This window comes from Canariomyces notabilis, assembly GCF_033297395.1.
Source record: "Canariomyces notabilis strain CBS 508.74 unplaced genomic scaffold N656scaffold_7, whole genome shotgun sequence".
Classification (NCBI taxonomy): domain Eukaryota; kingdom Fungi; phylum Ascomycota; class Sordariomycetes; order Sordariales; family Chaetomiaceae; genus Canariomyces; species Canariomyces notabilis.
This window is the reverse complement of record NW_027041829.1, coordinates 721,635-741,429: the sequence shown is the minus strand read 5'-3', so window position 1 is coordinate 741,429 and position 19,795 is coordinate 721,635. Positions and strand designations below refer to the sequence as shown.

Sequence of the window (19,795 nt, the reverse complement as noted above, 5' to 3'; positions counted from 1 at the left end):
TACATCGCGTTGCGTCCTGCCCTTTGGGTATCCAGCATGTACATCGTCTCAAGGATGCAATCACTCCTTCGCTGCAGCCGCCGCTCGGTTGCCCCGGGTTCGTCGCAGAAAAAACACATCGCTCTACGCTGAGCGATCGGTACAGCCGGCCGGTACCGAAGCCTTGCTCTCGGGTTCCGGATGTATCAGGGCGGGAACGAGCCCAAAACTCAACAAACGCTTCGCCAGTACAATCATGGCATCATCAGCCCGTGTTTCGGTGAGCGACATTAAGCTTCCAGGCTCCTCAACTCGGCTTTGAGTTTGGGACTCAACAGGACTTGGACAATGCTCCCCGTCATGTTGCCAGGATCCCCGACTAACAACAGAAACCATGCCGGGTGTTGTGTTTCAGTCGTAGGGTAACCTGGAATCAGTTGCGTAGCCCTTTTCTGTCGGCTTGACCTCCTTGATTGGGTGGAGTAGCATGGACGGGAGACATGTACGGCCGTGACTCTCCTCCCATTCAGGGCCCCCGATGCCCGTGTCCTCGTAGCCCATCCAGTTGTTGTACAATCGTTGCGGCGGGAAGGCGCGGAAGTACCAAGTGCTTCCAAGATATCGCCCTTCCTGGCCCCATCCCATTGCACTTCCAAAACTACCACTTTGCCCCTTGGGGCCGCCGTTAAACCACTTCGCCAACTGAGCACCACTCCAGGCGCGGTCGAAATAAACTGGCATGGGGGCATATACCGCCTTGAGGCCGTGGAGCAGAGCTGTGGTTTGCGTCACCATTTCCGAAGCGACGTGGTTGCCGCGGAGGTCTTCGGCGTGCATGACATCGAGGAGCTTCCTCGACACTCGGCCCTGAGTGATGATGGTCGTCCGCCGCGGAAGCTTTCCCCACGGGAAATCCAGAGAGCGATATCCCCACACCTGGTTGCGCATGACCCAGCCGCTGTTGACGGGGTTGAACATGGGAGACAGCATGATCAGATCCGCCTCCTCACCAACACCCCACCTATAATCATCCTCCTCGGGAGTGGCCACCGGGGGTTTGGGGCCTATGGGTTTGACGACAGGCACATTCGGGGGGCCCCAGATTGATTCGCCAGCAGTGGCGTTCTCCACCGTAGCGCGGAATTGGGAATCATAGCTGCCGTAAAAGGACGGAATGTAAAACCGCTCGTTGCGCTCCCAGATTCCTCTCCTCGGTTGCTTCCTGGCAAACTCGCCAAGCTTGGAGAGCATGTCGTAGTGATGTCCCACGACCCGAGAATCCATTTCCCAATTCCAAACAAAGTCAAACTCTCGAAACTCCTGCATAAACATCTGGACCGGGAGGAACTGTCCGTTATGCACCTTGCGAGCCTTGTCGGTCAGCTTGGGGTACATGCGGTCCACGGCCGCCTCGTTCCACAGCACTGCTATGCTCCTGAATTCGGGCGGCACGTAGTCGTCGATTGCCTTTTTGTAGGCCTCATCGCTTTGCCAAATGTCGATTTCGTTCTCCCTGACGTGCACAAAGAGGAAGACCTCGTATTCGCCGCCAGAGCGGAGACTCAACTCCGTAATGAGAGCGCGAATGACCTGCTTATCGTTTTCGAGATATTCCTTGCCGGTAAAGCTCCGGAGTAGCAGAGCAGTCCTTGCCTCCACCTTCTTGTTCTGTCTCCGCGCTTTGCCGAAAGTCGGCCGCCCCGTTGCCTGCCTCCCATTGGAGCGCCAGAACCGTCCTACAGTTCGCAGGACGTGTTCAGACTCGCCACCGGCATCGTTCCCCCGCCTGAGATCGACCGAGCCATCCGTATCCTGGGTGATGTATTCATTTGCTGGGTGACTCGAGGCAAACCGTTCGCTGTTCTTCCTGTAGCACTCACGCTGGAGGTCCCCCCAACTGACCTCGTCCCAATTAATCTCATTTCCATCCTTGTCAACCACAGGACTCATTCCATACGGTCCCATTCGTGTCTCTCTTTCCCAGCAGATGTTGGGATCAAGTCCCAGAACACTATAGCTTCCGAATCCGGGGTCGGGGAAGTTGCTGGGACGCCCCTTGTAAACGCGGATGTCTTCGACCTTTCTTCCGGTTGGGCCAATGCAGGGCACATACGGGGCGTGGTTGGACAACCATTCGGGGCTGTTGTATTTGGGATACGGATTGAAGGTGAAAACCCGTTTCTTGCCGGAAGCCGTACTATTCGAAGCAGAGACTAATGCTTCCTCGTGCGACGGCCGTCTCTTATCCTCGTCGACGAGCGTCTCTAATGTGTTACCATAGATCGCCCCGAACCCGGGTTTCCTGACGCGGCACTGTCAGCGTTTGCGAACTCTCAATTTTCCGGATCCGCGGGTTCTTACTTCTCTAGCTGGCGGTGTTCTTGCTCGAACAACTTCCGTTGTGCTTGCAGGGCCATTTCCTGACGCTCATCTGAAGCAGAATTAGGCGGCGCTCGAGGAAGTTGCAGGAGAGGATCTTACCGGAATCACGAGGGCGAGCAACCTCCTGGCCGTGGCCCAGAACGGGAAGTACTTGGTCGAATCCGCGCCGGTATCCAAAGCTCGCCCAGCACAGAACAAGAGCAACCAGGACAATCGTCAACGTCGCCCTCGGTCGAGCCAGGGCTCGGCGTGCCTGCGCCCTTACTTGCGCTTTCACCAGCATTGTAAATGTAGTATTCGAGTTGCGCCGCGGAGAGGAAAGAAAAAGGTTTCAGAGTAAGATATTATCTCGTCACAAAGGCATTTCTGGCCGGTGCTGACGGTCTCGTGTAAAACTTGAGGTGTAAACAGTCCGAAGGTAAAGCGAGAAAAGAATTAAAGTCGGAAAGCCAAGGGTTAAACGAGTGTCGGGAAGTTGGAGCGCGAAGAGAAGACGGAAGAAGAGATTCTGAGCGCAAGTAGGAAAGCGGACAGAGTGAGTTGATACGAGAAGGGTTGCGATTGCCCAATTTTTACGAAGTGCCCGAGTAATGATGGCGAAGGGGATCGTGTTATCAAGACACAAGAGGAGAAGCAGGAAAATCTCTCCCTGGATAAGACAGTGGGGCGGTTTTAGGCAAATTTGGCGATGACCGGGTTCCGAGAGCGCATCCAGGGGGTAAGCGGTGGCCAGAAGTGGGGGGCCTTAACGCCGTGGGCAAACGGCGCATCAGATATGGCTCGGTCTCCGGGGCATGGAAGTCTTGGAGGCGTCGGAAGACAGGGGAAGATCCTGGAAACGAGATGATGACAGGTCGGGCCTGCCCATGTCAAGCGCAGGATTACCGGTCCTTCCTCCCCTATTCAAAAAGGGCAAAAGCCCGACCGAGTGAAATCCTCCGCCAGGTTGCTGTCAACCCCAAAGAGAAGGCGCATTATCAATCCAGAAGCACTGCACTTGGACATCCACTGAGGTGGGACAATCTCCCATCATTAACGTAGTGCGCTAATGTATATGTAGTGTAGCCAGTAGTGTAAGTTATCCAGGCATGGCCAGCGGCCGCGGGACACGATTGGACGTCTGCAGGACGGCTGCCAAACGCCAATCACAGGTCAATAGATCCCGTCCTGAACTGCGCTACATTGCGGATTCACTAGGTATGTACTGTACCCATCACTAGTGTATGTCGTTACAGTACCTAGCAAAGTTTTGGCTGGCCAGTTCGCTTTCTGCCATCGTCTTCTCCACTACCGGTAGCGTACAGATAAGGGGACTGCAGATTGTACTGGTGTACGGAGGTATTTCAGGGGTCTTTGGCGCACGCGTCCAACACGTGAACTTTTCAGGGTCCACTAACAACAACGTCGCCTGTCGCGCACCGCCAAAACATATCTTTCTTTCCAGCCGTACATACTGATCTTCTTACCTGTAGTAGTTATAGGAATACGTCTTGGTGGCTCAATATATATGTGTTCGTTTGTGTGCGCATGCTCTACGCAATTGACAACGTCCAATGGCTTCGAGAGAGTGTAATTTCTAGCTTGCCATTGCCAAGGCGGGTTGTCTCTGGGTTATGCCTGCCCCCGCCCACCCCGTCGCGTCGGCTGCCCTGAGAAATATGGTCTAGACTGCAATAGGGGCTCTCCACCATGGGGAACTTGATGGGGTAAAGGCTATCGATCCCAGAAAAGGCGCTCCACGGCTGTGAATGGGTCGAAATCTTCATTCTGATCAGATCTGGGCGGGAAAAGATTTCGATAAAACTCGAGATCGTTGCGTGACGTGCCGCAGGTTGTACCTTAGTCTGTGCATGATAATCTCAGATCTCTTCCGGAAGGTGGCATGCAGTCCATAGTCCAGCGAATCAATCGGGCCTTGGCCAATCTGGGCGTTAGTGTGGCTGCTCCAAAGTCCACCAACCGCATTCGGGCCGGCCCCACGCCCGCTGGTCGCCCTCTTTTCACTTGCACTGGTGAGGTGCACGTGTAGCAGCAGCGTTTGATACACATGCTAGCTGAGTCGTCCAATGTTCGTAGGTAAGGTACTTGTACATACATTAACATAGGTTGACAGGTATCGTCAGTATAGTATTTACCGTCACTCCTTTCTCTTTCTCCAGCCGACTCAAAAGTGAGCTGTGATCATTGCCTGATTTTGACGAGTGCAACGACACTACGGTAGAGAGAGCAGCAACACGTTCCTAGTAATCTATTGTGCCACGGCTCATTGAACACAGATCTCCGGGACAGGCTACAGCCGTCCACGTGTGAGTCCGGGCGACTTCACGATATGCATCTGTGGGCATATCTTCCTGAAAGGAGCAAGGTAGATAGATGTAGGTATTATCATTTACAGATGACTATTCCTTGGACATTTCGCTATGTTCCTGCGGGAGGCTTCAATGTTCCTCTGAAATTCGTCCTTGCAGCTGTGCCTTGCATTATGCGGGTATGCCACCATTTCGAGTACATACCTTCGCAGCGTTTGCAAGTCCTACAGACTCCAACCGTTGCAAAATCAAGTCGCCCCAGAGTCTCAGAATAGAAAAGGAAAGCGCCCGCAACGCTCCAAACGCCCCTCCACACACCTAGAAAGCCTCCCTTCCCATCTGTTCTTCCCAGAGGACCCGTCCAGTGGCCCGTTTCTGTCCCGTACATGTGCTTTCCCTTTATGAAGCTGATGAAGTAGGGTATCTGTCCTTCACTCATGACCTGCCTGGCCGTGTCGACAAAGGGAAAACAAAAAGGGAGGGGGAATCAAAAGGGGCAATAAAAACCAACGTTCGAATCCAGTGGGTATATCAAAGGAAACAGCAGTCATGGGATATAGAATGCAGTAAGCAAAACTCGATCGTCTCAATCAATGAGAGTAGCTTGCAGATTATCGATTATCGAGATTAAGGGGCATCAAGCCGTCAGTGTCGTCCGCGTGAACGCGATTCGATTATGATGATTAGCGGTAATCGTCGAGGAGGCGAAGCCCTGGCGGAAAATCCGATGCCGAGCATGAGAAGCGCCTGGATCAGTCGCTCTTACATCATGCCTAATCTCGTCATGCGCTTCTCCATGGTCGGACGGGGACCCCATCTACCACCGTCACGCATGCCGCTGGCCGGACCATGGCCTCGAGGGTCAGCTGGCAACCCCAAGCGCGGGCCGCTGGGTCCGGGAGAACGGCCACCACCATTCGCTATCCAGGGCTGCTGCACAAGCCTCCATGCGTCCTTTTCGCAATAGGCCTTGCCGTTGACCTCAAAGTAGCCGTTGCTCAGCGCCACGCGGCACTTTGCGCATTGGAAGCAACCCACGTGATGTTTCAGGGCCGAATCGTCCTCTAGGTATTGACCCTCAATCCCTTTACCGCAGCTAGCGCAGAGACTGCCGTTCCGCTCATGGTAGTGAAGTTCGCAGTACGGGCGGTCATCCAAAACATAAAAGGTCGATGAGGAGAAGGGCGTTCGACAGTCTGAGCAGACAAAACAATCCTTGTGATACCTCCCGGTGAGGCGGCCGTCGGCACTCGATATGGACTTGCCCTTGATCAGAAGGCCGCAAGATTTGCAGTTACCGCGCGTCGATGTCGACGGGTGAAGCCCGGGATTGCGCATTGGGGATTTCGGACGCTCCTGTGAGGGCTTTGGCTCTCGCAGATGAGCAGGAAGTCGGTTGATCTGTTCTACCGGTTTCGTCCACTGCGGCGATGGCACTGGGGCGGATACCGGGGAGAGCATGTCGCTGGGTTCTGGGACCTTGAGTTCGTTGGGTGGGAAAAGTGCAGTTTTTACCATTGGCGAAGGAAGAGGTCTCCCTCTTCCGTAGCGTGGGTTCTGGACCGCCGGATCGATGCGCGGGTCATATCCCCGGTCACTCAGCTTCAGCGGCGGAACAACTGGACGGTTTAGCTTCCTTTGGCTCGCCGAAGAACGCAGATCGGGCGCCAAATCATCGGCGCCCTTACCGTCAGAAGGTTTCCGTCCCGATCTTGATGACAGAGACCTAGGTGGGCTTGTTCGCGAACTAGCCTGGCTCGCTTGACTTGGCCGTCGCTCGAACCGGCTATTTTCGGACTCGTTGGATGATGACGAGGCTGACGGCGTGTGGTAGGGGTTCCCGACTCCGAACTCCTCGGCAAGGTTAATTTTGGGTACCACAGGTGTTGTCGGCCGCATCACGCCAGAGCGGGGTGGGGGCGGCCTGCTCGTGTCAGGGCCCCTGCTAGGTCTTCTCTGTCTCTCACTAGCTCCGGGAACTCGTTCATCTGGGTCCGACGGGGTTAACGTAGGTCGCGGTTTATCCGCATGGAGCCTTGAGGTTGGAGGAGGGGCTGAAGGACTGCGAGGTGGAGGGGCGGAAGTATCGCTTGGGCGCGGAAAGGTGTCTGACCGGCTCGGGGTCAAAGGCGGGTCGCCGAGATCTCCTAGTGCTCTTGACGGACCAAGGCCACCATATCCGTTCTGCCTTTGTGCTCCCGGACCCTTTTCGCTGCCTAGTCTGCTGCTATTATTTGAAGCTGAAGTGCCAGGACGATTGCCCGCGTCACCGGACATACTCCGCTCGCTAGCTGAGGGCCGTCTGCCCATACCAAGTGGTTCAGGAGATGGGGCATCCATCCTGTCCACCAAGCTTGGGCCTTGCTTCCTCGGCGTATATGGTGCTGGTGAAAACATTGGCTCCAGTAAACTACCTTCCTCTAAGCCTCCATACCCGCCGGGCCTCCTCGAATGCGGTGGAGGTGGTGAATTATTTGCAATCCGCGGGGCGAAATATTCTCCTGCCTTGCCGGCCGGGGGTCGTGCATCCGGCGTCAAAGGCGATGGGCTTCTCATCGATGCACTCCCGACACTGATTGGCGTCAGTTCGCCCTGCCCAAGAAACGGGCGGTCTAGCTATATGTTAGTGATGATGGCCGCCAAGGGAGACTGCTAGAGATCACATACTAGCTGCGGATGTGTCCACCCGGGGCAGCGCACGGGGCTGCTGCTTCTCGGTTGGCGGGTTCCCAAAAGTCGATATCAGCTTCCCCAACAGCGGTACAGCGGGCAGCGGCGGTGTAGCTAGAGAAGCAGAGTTAGTGCCACCATATAAACTCGTGTAACGCGTGACCGGAACCGTACACTCCGCATCTTGAGATCCAGCGCAAACATGTTCGCCCATCAACGAAATCTCCACCTGCAGACCACATGTGGAACACTTTACCGTCGGTATGAAGCGTGACTCCCTCTCGACGGTGGCCATTGTTCGGGCTGCGCTCCACGAGGTTGATGCCCGGAATATTCTGGTAGTTCGCTCCCAGGGGCGCACGCGTGGGTATCGCGACGTGTGCCACGCTGCAAACCCCACAGAGCCCAGCAAGAACACACCGCGTCGCCGGCGCTGCCGTGTAGACGTGTCCTGTAGTCAATCTTTCCGCCGGGTTCCCCAGTCAACTCTGTATCGAACCCGGCGAGGGTCTTTTCTCGAGTGTCGTCGGGCCGATGCTGCTCAGTTTTCTCGGCACGGATGCACAGAGCCGGGCCCCGAATGTCCAGGGGTCAAGATGCAGGTTCAGCTCAGGTACACGATGGGAGGCGTCCAAGAAAAAGAAGAAAAGATAACAACGGTTTGTCCAGCAACCGCTTTCGACAGTTGGTTTCTCAGCAAGGATGTTTTCGGAGAGGTGTGGCAGCTGTGGCGGGTATGGGAAAGGTGTCTGGTTTTACATGGACAGGGACCGAGAAACAATTGCACAGCCGAGTGCGTCTGCTGCGATCCCGAACTGGCTGTACGCAAACCAATCGCACGGAATAAGCGACTCTGGGGAAGTCAGAATGCTGTGCGAGTGTCGCGGGTTGTGTCTCGAGCTAGAGGGTGGCTGTTTTTGGTGGCCTTTGTCAGGAACGAAAAGTGTTTGGGCTTCTGCCATGGATGTCTGGAAAGACGAAGGCCAAGGTTTGTTTGCATCGAGAGAAAGGGAGGGCTGGTGTTACTGGAGCGCAATTGATGAGGGGAATTGGCTACACTGCTCACCCTGGCCTCCGAGGGTTCTCAAGGGTCACTGTTCGGGCTCGGTGGCCTATCAAGGGTGACCCTCGTCCCAGAGTCTGGCCTGGGCCTCAGCAGGTGCTGCACTCTGATGAAAGAAGACAGCCAGGGATGTGCGGGAAGCGCACAGATGAAGCGAGGATCAAGGCAGATTGTAGCCAAGGCCAATGCCTGACAGATGGCATTGCCGTCTTTGTGCATCTGCAGCCTGCCAAACGAGCTCTAACCAGGTCAGAGGGATGGCACGCGCCTTCCATCGACCTACCGAATCTACGTCAGAAGCTTAAAACCCTCGCGATCTCCAATCTCAATTCTATGGGAGTGATAATACGCAGTAAATTATGGGGGGGTCGCGAGACCATGGACTGTAGCAGCACATTGCAGCCATCGTGGCTCTGTGGCTCAAGAGCGGTGAGACAGGCCAAGACAGTCCAGAGCGGAGCAAATCGGCAGCCGCTACCATACTCTGATTCCTGCTGTAACATTGCTCGGTCGACTTTCTCTGGCGCCTCTTTTCAGGCCTCATCTCGGCGTCTCTCTTTTTATTGCGGTTGCATTGCAATTGTACGCCTCTCCAAGCAATAACGTTATGGCCTCCATTGCAACAATTCATCTCATTTAAAGTCTGAAATCCCCCCTTTCACTCGCCAGCCACTGAAGTTGCCTCATGGCGCGGGTACCTTGCAGCACCATCAGCGTTGGCCAATGGCTGCTCGATGCCTTCTGCGCCTAAAATGGAGAAATAACGATGGCAAACCGGACACCCACCGAGCAAATCCGCCCCGACCGGTCTCTTTGCCGGCTACAATGCAATTCTTGCACAAACCCAACGCTATTGTACGTACGTCCGTAACTTGCTAACGTTACAAGGAGACGCTACCCACGTTTTACCTTCTCGCTCTCCGGAGTTTCGCCTTTATGCCGTTGACGACCTGTGGGCCGTGGCTATGAACCCCGCGACTCCAGCGACCCCAGCGACTCCAGCACAATGCTCAGGCTAAGGCTGTGAAGTTTGAGGGTTTCTATGCTCATCGATGAGCCCCTCACTGCCGGCGAGGGGTTCTTCATGTGTAAGCTGCAAGTCATCTTCAAAGCTACCTTGGTTGTGTAATAGGGGCGGCTGTCGGTAATGGCGGTACCTGGCTCGAGCCTGGATTATCCGTATGTACGGTACATCAGCTGGCCTTGGTCTGCCACACTTCACAACGGAAGTTACTACACTACGTGTATGTGACTGTAAGTTACATGGCATTGCAGCGAATCGCTATCCTTCCAGCAGTTCCTGAGGCTCATAGCGGCTTTGTGCCGCTGATTGGCGTTTGCGTCATTTGGGGCCTCGAGGCATTTGAAATTGTTGCTCCGCTCGCGCCCAATGATGGCCACGAGAACGGGAATTTCCACGACTGCCGAGCCTATGCAACCCTCAGACCCAGAGCACGCTCCGGCCCAACGACGAGCCATTTGGCTAATTCATTTCCAGAACTTTTCCTCGCAATCACGCGATTGAGAGTTTCGAACAGATTGAGCAGCGCCGGGGTATTTCCTCTAGTCGCATCTCCATAGGGCTGGCCTTGTTTCCGAATATCAGACGACCTTGAGGACGCCATCATGATTGGTCCTAGCCGCTTGACTTCGCTTCAGAGCGGCGGTAAAGCAGATTTCCATCGACCTATAGCCCGCTGGGAGGCCGATGGCATTGTATCAAGCCGGACATAAGCGGTTTGGATCGAATATACAAGATCAGTGTCATTGGCCTAAGAAATCAGGACTTTACACTTTCACACAAACTCACTGTTATGAGCCAACAAGTCACATATTCTATTGCCTACCTGCTGCCAGTGTTCGCTTTAACACCTCCACGGCCAGAGATAATTGCAGGGGTTCCCGCAGTCGATATGCTTGCATCATGGTGCTACCCAACTGGCTGCAATCCTACCGTCTGGCGTTAATCGCTGACCAGTCGGCCGGCCCGGGAGTTCATACCTCGCATCCGTCTGTAGTGACGGGCACTTCTAGACGCACAGCAGAAGCGCCACGACTGGAATCTATCACCAACCGTCTGCTATCACACTCTCACACTAGGTCATCACGGAGCAACCTGCACGTCAGGTATGCCATCCGTGATACTGTATAGCAGTACCAGAAGGCTGGATCCTTGGGACCCTTGGACTCTCGGCTCATGAGATGCATTAGTGGCTGTCGGCATGTCCATTGCTCAACAGTAGTGTAGATATAGCAGCCGCTCGTATTCCACCATGATATAGGTGTCCTAAGCAGTACATGCTACCATAGCCAGCCATCTTCCTTCTGCTCTGCAGATAGAGCCAAGGAGATAACGAAAGCACCTGCAGGAACGTGGGGTTTGCTTCCTTGAGCTTCCATGCATGTTTGACCCTACATATGCGTCCTCCCTCGGCTCCTCCGTTTTCCAGCCTTCCACATCATGAACGCCCTGGATGGGGTCAAGCGCTCGGTTGAGACCCAGTAACGAATCTAGAGAAGCCGGCATGATATCCATATCACCGCTTAGCCCTACACTACATGCTAGGTCTCGGTTTGCTGGATGGCACCTTCAGACGGATTGACACATGCTACAACTATCCGGGGTTTGGCGGTGCACTTTTGACATGCGCCGACGTCACAGCACTGCCGGTAAATATATAGGGCAAGGCGTGAGGCTCGGTCGATGATCCGGCTGCCCTTGTCGCGACAGTGCGGCACGTGTGGTGCAGTTAAAGCGCAGTCTGAGTGGTAACTATCACTCGGCCGCAGATAAGCAGCATTCCACAACGGACATCTATCCCTTGCCATCTCAAGCGACAGATCACCAGAGCTTCCGATTATGCAGCTCACCCAGCGCCGAATCACAGGTGACGAGCAGACTGCTTGCATTTCACAGATGACTGTCCCTGGGCGCAAGCCAAGCACCAACCGAAGTTGGCGGGTCTCACTCGTGCATCTCTCGTGGGAGCATGTCTTGCGCCGTCAAGCCACGATTCTGCATTCGAACGACTCCCTGACGGCGCCTTGCCGGGGTTCAAGGCGCTCGATTCGTCCCCTCGCATGATACCTTCGGTCCCCTCGCAGCAACACTCGGTCTGAAGCAAATTGGGGCGCAAAAACAGATCACAGAAGGGGGGTTAGCCTTGCGAAAGTTCTCCGTTTTCAGTAGAAGGCAATTGGCGTTGGTTCTAACCGCATATGACCCCCGGAGTGCCGGTGTTGGTTGGAACGGAGAGGTGAACCGGTGCCGTAGTAAAGTGGTAGGGTTCCACAATCGGCGATCTCTTGCCTCCGATGTCTCCGGAGGTGGGCTGCTTCGGCAGCGTGGGAGACCAATCAACACAGCCGGAAGCTACCTCTAAACCCCACCCGACTGCTCCCGCAGCCTCCTGCACCCCACCTAGGAGACAGCGGGGGTGGGCCGATTCTCCCAACTTCACTGTCCATTTTATAGTGTACCGATAGACAACCACACACATCAGCAAATGTACAAACAAAATCAGAAAATTGCTGTTTGCCTGTTGCTGCAGTTCTCGGGAAGCCAATCTACCGAGTCATGATTCAATGTTCTCGTCTCTCGGTTGTCATGCAGATACGAAACCCGTCTATGTATCCTGCATACTTCCATGTCTCTCAGCATGTGGACGGACTGGGCCATGCGCAATTGGGACGTGATTCGAGCGGCCAAACCGCCCGAGACGTGGAGCCCTCGAGATTCGTAACCATGGGACGTCTCCGTAAGGCGAGCTATTAGCTGCACCGTACTAGTCGCGCATGCTTTTCACCGCTCTTAGAGGAAGGAAGGTTCTGGTACCCATGCTTCCTCACCCATATAAATACAGAAGGCGCATCCAGCTCCGGCCCGGCTTCTTCTCGTCCTTTGTTGCAATTCCAGTAAACAACCACTAAGAGTTCTCCAAACAACTATCTCTTGCCTGTGTCCTCCTCTGCCTTGCTGCACCGCCATCCTCTGATCGCGCTCTCGGGCTGCGATCGCCGAAACCGTCAAAACGTTCTCCAACCTCCTCAACTCGTAGGAGCCCCCCATTGATTGGGATTCTCATAGCAAACCTCGCGATTGGAAAGTTGGCTGACGGTGGTAATGTAGGGTTCACCACCCGTACGCAGGACGCCGTTGCTCTGCTTCGCCAGGAGGGGCGGCGGACACAGCTTTTACACGATAGAGTCGGGAAAGGCACAAGCTGCCGAATCTAATTGCACAACATGGCGCCGCATGCTGAGGCTGATGCCAGCTCCGTGAACGGAGCTAGACACTCGAGCAACCACCGCTCTGGTGTTGCCAATGGCTCTGCCGCACGGCCGCTCTTCACCGTGGACTCGCCGAACGTGGTATATTCCGAGTCGGAAATTCGTTCCAAGTTCACGTATCGCACCACCACGGTTACTAGGGATGAGAATGGCATGTACATTGCCACCCCGCAGGAGACCGTGTACGACTTTAAGGTCGACCGCAGGGTTCCCAAGACCGGCGTGATGCTGGTGGGTTGGGGCGGCAACAACGGCACCACGGTAACTGCCGGCATCATCGCCAACCGCCGCGGCCTTGTCTGGCAGACCCGGAACGGCGAGCAGAAGGCCAACTACTATGGTTCCGTCCTCATGGGCTCGACCATGAAGCTCGGCACGGATGCCAACACTCTCAGGGACGTGAACATCCCATTTCATAATGTCCTACCCATGGTCCACCCCAACGACCTCGTCATTGGCGGTTGGGACATTAGCGGCATGAATCTCGCCGACGCCATGGACCGGGCCAAGGTTTTGGAGCCGACTCTGAAAGACCTGGTCCGCAAGGAGATGGCTGGCATGATCCCGCTTCCTAGCATTTACTACCCGGACTTTATCGCCGCAAACCAGGAGGACCGAGCGGACAATCTGATTCCTGGCTCCAAGGCTTGCCTTGCCCATGTCGAGCAGATCCGCAAGGATATTCGGTACGTAAGAACCTAAGACTTGACCCCTGTGACTGGGTCTCTAACGAAGAAATAGTGACTTTAAGGCGGCCAACAACCTAGACAAAGTCATCGTGCAGTGGACCGCCAACACCGAACGCTACGCCGACATTATCCCTGGCGTCAACGACACGGCTGACAATCTTCTCAAGGCCATTGAGAATGGTCACGAGGAGATTGCCCCGTCCACTGTGTTTGCCGTTGCGTGCATCCTTGAGGGTGCTCCTTTCATCAACGGTTCTCCCCAAAACACTTTCGTCCCTGGGGCCATTGAACTGGCTGAGAAGCACGGCGCCTTCATCGGTGGCGATGACTTCAAATCTGGCCAGACCAAAATGAAATCTGCCTTGGTGGATTTCCTCATTAATGCCGGTATCAAGCTTACCTCGATCGCCAGCTACAACCACCTCGGCAACAACGACGGCAAAAACCTGAGCTCGCAGAAGCAGTTCCGCTCCAAGGAGATCTCCAAATCAAATGTGGTAGACGACATGGTCGAGGCCAACACCGTCTTGTACGCTGAGGGTGAGCACCCCGATCACTGCGTTGTCATCAAGTATATGCCAGCGGTTGGAGATAGCAAACGGGCTTTGGACGAGTATTATGGCGAAATCTTCCTCGGCGGCCATCAGACCATTACGTGAGTTCAAAATCGTCGACCCGTGATCTGCTCTTTGCTGACTAGCCCACGACCATTAGCATCTCCAACACTTGCGAGGATTCGCTTCTGGCATCCCCACTGATTATTGACCTCGTGCTTGTCACTGAGATGATGACGCGTATCCAGTGGCGGGCGCACTCAAATGACGGCGAGAGCACCAAGGGTTACCAGAGCTTCCACAGCGTGCTGAGCATCCTCAGCTACATGCTTAAGGCTCCGCTGACACCCCCGGGAACGCCTGTCATCAATGCCCTGGCCAAGCAACGCGCTGCCCTCACCAATATTTTCCGTGCCTGCGTCGGTCTGGACCCCGAGTCGGACATGACGCTGGAGCACAAACTCTTCTAGGCCGGCAGTAGCATGCCAGCCCACATAACGGTGGCTTATAGGATGGTAAGCTCCTCGGAAACCTGGAGTATGCCAGCCCGATCAGGCCACTGCTCGCACCTTTTGCAATGCGAGGGATCTCCCTCGTTCGCACTCTGGCTTCCGACTCTGACTTCCGACTTTCATTTATAATATAATATAGTGTTAGCGCCCGTGAACTCACTCGGGTTGGCAGGAAGGGTTCTTTCAACAAGAGTCTTAGATCCTAAAAGTTACTTTGCGACACTTTTATACTTAACCTCATAGAACTGAGGTTTCTTTGCAGAAGGGTTCCAGTGACTGGTCACTGAGAACAGGTACAACCTTCTCTTATCCATTCTTTGGGATGTGATGCTATACTGTACGATCTGACTTTACCAGAGAGCCTTCATTGCTCACCGAAAAGGAAAAGTAAGCGTGGCGCCTGAGTCGACATCCTGTTTGCAAGCTCTGCAATGCTCGAGGCACACTGTTGATGGGTCTTACAACGTGTGGAATCTGCAACCGGCCCATTCGCAGTAAGTGCTATTGTATGCCACCTGAGAACATTGGACCAGGGTGACGGGAACCTGCAGTGGCAAGATCGGTGCCGTAGAAAGACGCAACTATGGCGCGTTCCCATTCTGATACAGTAGTATCTACCATTCGACGCCTAGAACGCATAACCTGTCCACGGCAGGAGACCACCCAAATGTCAGCGTGATGCGTGAATAGAGCAACTGTTCCTCGACAATCCTCAGTGCGACCAAGTCAAGCGCCGTCAGCTCCTCCCAGGAGGTTGAGGACCTCGTGTCCCGCGTGATACCATCGCCTATGCAAGCGTTCTGCCCGTCATTTGCTGGGGACATCTCTTCCTCTACCCCGACCAACAGCTCCGTCCACGCCCGGCCGCTCCATATGAGCTTGCCGGTCGCAATGCAGCCCGTCTCGTCGACCATGGGCCCAATGATGCGCGGGTTAAGACTCAGAGGACGAAGGGCTCCGCAATTCTTGCAGATTGTTTGGGCATGGTTGGCGTACAGCGGCACTCCACAGCTGGACGCGGTGTTATCAACCTGGTGGGGTTGTGTTCCTGGGTGTGGAGGATAGGATGAATGGGCATTGGGCGCTGCTTTGACTCACCACTCTGAACAGCAGAGCATGCTTCTCCGCCAGCAGTCGGTGATGCTTACGCCGGTGATGAGGAGGCTTAGCTTCCCCGTGAAGACGGCGTCCGGGTCGTCCCGGACAAACTCGTCAATGTCGGCCAACGTGAAAAGGGCTCGCTGGGGCCCGTGCATGGCCGTTTCGGCATTCCAGATGCCTGTTGGGAAGGGGAGGTAGATGCTGTCCTTCTTTGTGCGGTTAGACGCCATGTTGCGGAGCCACTCGGCCTCCCTGAAGGAAGGATCTACATCGACCGTGGAGGCGATGCTTATGCCTAGTTCTGAAATGTGGCTGTGCTTGTCAGCGGGACGCAGTCGAGGGTTGCTAATGAGGAGGATCGTCTGGTTCGGGGTCCATGCTCGCGCGGAGGATACCTTCTCGTCCCATAACTTCAGGACGCAGTTGGCTGTTTCGTCGAATACACGGACTTCGATGAAATCCAGGTCGGTTTGGGTCTTTATGGATCGAACGGTTCTCCGGGGCCCAACGCTGGATACGCAGATTAGAATCCTGGCTTCTGGGGAAGTTTCATGCTTGAGATTGAGGAAAGATTGAAGACTCATGAGGCCCGGCATCGGCAAGGTAGGAGTCCTCGGGTTATAGTCCGGGGGCGAACGGCAAAGGTGCACTTCCATGGAGCCAGGCGTTTCCTGATGAAACTTGATGCATGAGGCCGAGCCCTGAGCGGGGTGGACTGGAATCATCATGGACACGGATGGGACCCGGATCGTGTACGCGGCTGAATACTCGGAGACGAAGGCTGTCCATACCGTAACCAAAGCACCAAACCGCAAGTACTCGTAGTCGACACCTGTGCTTAGCAGCTTTACCTGAGACCTGGTCAGGAGGAAGCTTCGCACAACTTGCCATTCGGGCCCTGCAGTAAGAGAGGAAGCGTATGGCTTACAGCGACGGCACCGGTATCGTCCCTGACGATGAGGAAATGGAAGCCCTGAGGAAGCATAGACCGGACTGGCCTGTCCTTGGATGCTGAGAAGTTTACGATTCTAGCCGTGAACCGTACCTTTCCAGGCCCTGGCTGGAGCTCAGCAATCGTAGTCTGCCTATACTCCCCCTTTGGTTTCCAAGGCTGTGTCAGGGGTCGCAATGATGACTCCTTTATTTCACCCTTACTTGACGCGTTGTCTCGAGAAGGGAAGCCGCAATCATCAGGTTGCGAATTGAAAGGTGAGGATGGACCCTCCCTCTGATAGAAAGATTGAATGGAAGGGGCGTTCATGCTGCTGATTTTGCCTGGATTTGCCTTGCTCAGCCAGCTGCGACACGAGTGGCATCGATGATCTGATCAGGATAGCACCAGGGATTTGAGGCCAAGTTGGCTCTTGTCGAGGTTGCTTTCCTCGTGATATTCCTGGATGCTGCTTGCCCAGGTTGTTGCCAAGCTAGATCTCCAGCTGCAACGCGCCTTCCCGCACAAGTTCCTAGATGCCCCTAGGTGGCGTTCTTCACAGAAGGTTTTCGTTTCCTTAGAACTCCACTGTTTCCGTTCAGAGTTTAATTCCAGTCAGGCATCATCACAGGATACGCTTTAAAAAAGACGCTCTGCATTTGTGGCTTTCCAGGAGAGCCAGAGAAACATTGGATTTCCATGGTCCAGAGTTGACGCTGCCTATCGTGCCTGGTATCATCTCGCTACAACCCGCCGGTCGATACCACCAGAAGGTGTCCTTGTTGCAGATAGCAGTAGAAACTTGTAACGACATATATACATGGTAGTAGAGGGGCGGTTTATGAAAGCTTGGAAGATTTTGGTGCACTGTCCCCGACTTCTTTCTGGGCCCGGTCCCGGAGCTGCTTGCGAAGAATTTTGCCCGAAGGATTCTTGGGGATTGCATCGGTGAAGGCGACGCCCCCTTTAAGCCGCTTATACCGTGTCACCTTGCCCTCCATCCACTTTGCTACATCCTGTTCTGAAACCTTGGAGCCGGGCCTCCGCACAACGTAGGCCCTGGGCATCTCCTCGCCGTTGATGGTTACACCAACAACTGCAGCATCCATGACGTCCGAGTTCTCGAGCAAGATGCCCTCGAGCTCCGCAGGAGCTACCTGGTTCCCCTTGACCTTGATCAGTTCCTTGACACGGTCAACCACATGGAAGATGCCGCCCGGCCTATACTCCTCGATGAAGGCGATGTCGCCCGTTTTCAGCCAGCGCGTTCCGTCGGAGTCGACAACAATGGTGTCCTTGGTGGCCTCTGGCTTGCGCCAGTAGCGACTCATCAGCGTGGGACCCGTCACCCAGAGCTCCCCTTGCTCGCCAGCCTTTTCGACTGGCGTTTTACCGTCCACGGACATCAGCTTCGCTTTGAAGTTGGGAAGCAGCTCGCCAACGCCTGCCGAAGTGCCAATGCGTGTCATGGGATCCCATGCCATACAGGTGCAAGTGACCTCGGTCATTCCCCATCCTTGGCGGACGTACAGCTCGCGGCCGGGAAAGAGTTTTTGAACTTCTTCGGCCAACTCGCGGGCCAGGGGCGCGGCTCCAGAACCGACAGTCTCGAGGCTTGAGAGGTCGAACTTTTTGGTAAGAGGGTGCTTGGCGAGCGCGACTATGATGGGAGGCACGCATGCCAGCATGTTGATGCGGAAACGCTGGATGTACTCGAGCATTTTCACAAAGTCGAAACTGGGCATGACGTATACCGGCACGCCGAGATGCGGAAAGTTGGCAACAAAATACGTCTGGCCATATGCGTGATAGAGTGGAAGGAAACAGAGCCCGCGATCGCGCTTCAGCTTCTCAGCCCAGTCGGGCCGCAGCCGGTGAATATGCATGACACCCACTCCGTTGGCGACATAGGCATAGTGGCTGATCTCCACGCCTTTGGGAACCCCAGTCGTACCGCTGCTGTAGTTGAGGCAACACGTCGTTTGTTCGGGATCCGTGGGCTCTGTCCAGCTCCAGTCCTCGGCCTGCGACACGTTCCCAGCTAGGAGCTCTGTCCAGTGTCTTGTACCGTCCACCCGTCCCTTGACTCCCGGTTGGGGATGCGAGGTGCGGGCAACTTCTGGGGCCAGCAAGCCCTGACTGCCCAATATAAAGATGCGGTCCCGTGGGAAGCCGACCTCGGCTGCGGCCTCGAAGGCCGTTTTCAGAGCATGTTCGGCGACAAACAAGAAGCTCGCTCCACTGTCCCGTAGCTGGTATGCCAGCTCTCGTGGCACAAAGGTCGGGTTGGCTCCCGTCACGATGCCACCAGCCATTAACACGCCAAGGAAAACGGAAGGGAAGAAAAGGTTGTTGTTGGAGAAGATGAGCACTCGATCCCCCGCCCTGAGCCCGGCCTTTTGCAGCCCCAAGGCGACACGCTTGGAAAGGAGGCGGTAGTTGCTCATGGTCAAGAAGTTTGTATCGGGCTGTTCCGGGTCGATCAAGACGCGGCGGTCTGGGAGGGGCCCGCATGCTGAGCCGAATATCCATTGCTGTAAGGAGCAGCGCGGTACAGGCGCTGTCCAGCGTGAAGTGATTGTCATGTCTGTAATCACGTAGCTGTTGGAGAGGCTAGACGACAGCGGTAGAGTCCGATGTAAATAAAGGATGGCAGCAGGACAAGAGGTGCTAAGCTGTCAGAGGGTGGCTAGAGGGGATCAGAGACGACAGGAGCCAAGGCAGTTCCTGAAAAACAATGAACCGCCGGCCGCTGAGCTGAGAGAGAGCGGCGATAAGAGAGAGAAGGACAATTCTACAAGTGACAGGAGCTTAAGTAGATGCAGCACAGCACGGAGGTCTGCTAGCCCCGTACGAGCGTCCGAGGACCCCGCAGCCGAGGCTCACGGGCGTATAGCCGTGCCCGCACCCCCGTACTATGCCCGGATCTTCGGTGGTGTGGGATTTGGGAGTTTGGGTGGATGCAACGCGGCCATGCCCTGGCAGGCTGGCGCGAAGGGGGGAAGTGGTGATTTGGTTACAACCTACCCAGTCTCTCTAGTACCGGCATGCCATTCCTTCGTTAGCGGGGGAGGTTTGCAGTGAGTTACCAGTTCCCCAATGATTCCATTAGAAGACGGCTAACAGACTGCGTTCTGGTCATGCTGTCTAGTTTGATGATACTTTTAAATTTATCATCGTCGGTTTGGTTGGAATTGCGTCGTTCCTTGGCCCCCGGATGCCCTGGAGTTGCCCTCAGGCTGGTCGAGGATGGTAAGGGACGCTTTCCAATTGGACAGTGCCTGCTCATAGTGGAGCAGGGCGCTCGCTTGTCCC

At 55.1% G+C, this 19,795-nt stretch overlaps 7 protein-coding genes across 7 annotated transcripts; 3 read left to right on the top strand and 4 right to left on the bottom strand.

Moving 5' to 3' along the window:
* Positions 1 to 55: 55 nt before the first annotated feature.
* N656DRAFT_605542 (uncharacterized protein) lies at positions 56 to 2,924 on the bottom strand. Its single transcript, XM_064810269.1, has 4 exons — positions 2,627 to 2,924; positions 2,461 to 2,566; positions 2,341 to 2,410; positions 56 to 2,281 (listed from the first exon to the last, which is right to left on the bottom strand). The coding sequence occupies exons 1-4, from the start codon at positions 2,642 to 2,644 to the stop codon at positions 391 to 393; spliced, it is 2,085 nt and encodes a 694-aa protein (XP_064671471.1). The 5' UTR covers positions 2,645 to 2,924; the 3' UTR covers positions 56 to 390.
* A 2,346-nt stretch (positions 2,925 to 5,270) lies between these two features.
* N656DRAFT_605473 (uncharacterized protein) lies at positions 5,271 to 7,969 on the bottom strand. Its single transcript, XM_064810267.1, has 3 exons — positions 7,515 to 7,969; positions 7,338 to 7,454; positions 5,271 to 7,282 (listed from the first exon to the last, which is right to left on the bottom strand). Exons 1-3 carry the CDS (start codon positions 7,633 to 7,635, stop codon positions 5,433 to 5,435), a joined length of 2,088 nt encoding a protein of 695 aa, XP_064671470.1. The 5' UTR covers positions 7,636 to 7,969; the 3' UTR covers positions 5,271 to 5,432.
* Positions 7,944 to 9,212, top strand: N656DRAFT_605517 (uncharacterized protein). The gene has a single exon (XM_064810268.1). The coding sequence runs from the start codon at positions 8,305 to 8,307 to the stop codon at positions 9,004 to 9,006; it is 702 nt and encodes a 233-aa protein (XP_064671469.1). The 5' UTR covers positions 7,944 to 8,304; the 3' UTR covers positions 9,007 to 9,212.
* Positions 9,213 to 9,614: 402 nt separating this feature from the next.
* Positions 9,615 to 10,314, top strand: N656DRAFT_777946 (uncharacterized protein). The gene has a single exon (XM_064814912.1). It carries the CDS (start codon positions 9,667 to 9,669, stop codon positions 9,982 to 9,984), a length of 318 nt encoding a protein of 105 aa, XP_064671468.1. The 5' UTR covers positions 9,615 to 9,666; the 3' UTR covers positions 9,985 to 10,314.
* Positions 10,315 to 12,648: 2,334 nt separating this feature from the next.
* Positions 12,649 to 14,406, top strand: N656DRAFT_788789 (Myo-inositol-1-phosphate synthase; the record flags this gene model as incomplete). The annotated part of the gene is made up of 3 exons (XM_064816720.1): positions 12,649 to 13,379; positions 13,435 to 14,037; positions 14,097 to 14,406. 3 exons carry the CDS (start codon positions 12,649 to 12,651, stop codon positions 14,404 to 14,406), a joined length of 1,644 nt encoding a protein of 547 aa, XP_064671467.1.
* A 1,136-nt stretch (positions 14,407 to 15,542) lies between these two features.
* N656DRAFT_707167 (uncharacterized protein) lies at positions 15,543 to 16,810 on the bottom strand (the record flags this gene model as incomplete). The annotated part of the gene is made up of 2 exons (XM_064811407.1): positions 15,543 to 16,400; positions 16,478 to 16,810. The coding sequence occupies 2 exons, from the start codon at positions 16,808 to 16,810 to the stop codon at positions 15,543 to 15,545; spliced, it is 1,191 nt and encodes a 396-aa protein (XP_064671466.1).
* Positions 16,811 to 17,319: 509 nt separating this feature from the next.
* Positions 17,320 to 19,065, bottom strand: N656DRAFT_797105 (acetyl-CoA synthetase-like protein; the record flags this gene model as incomplete). The annotated part of the gene is made up of 1 exon (XM_064817596.1): positions 17,320 to 19,065. The coding sequence occupies one exon, from the start codon at positions 19,063 to 19,065 to the stop codon at positions 17,320 to 17,322; it is 1,746 nt and encodes a 581-aa protein (XP_064671465.1).
* Between the last annotated feature and the right edge of the window lie 730 nt (positions 19,066 to 19,795).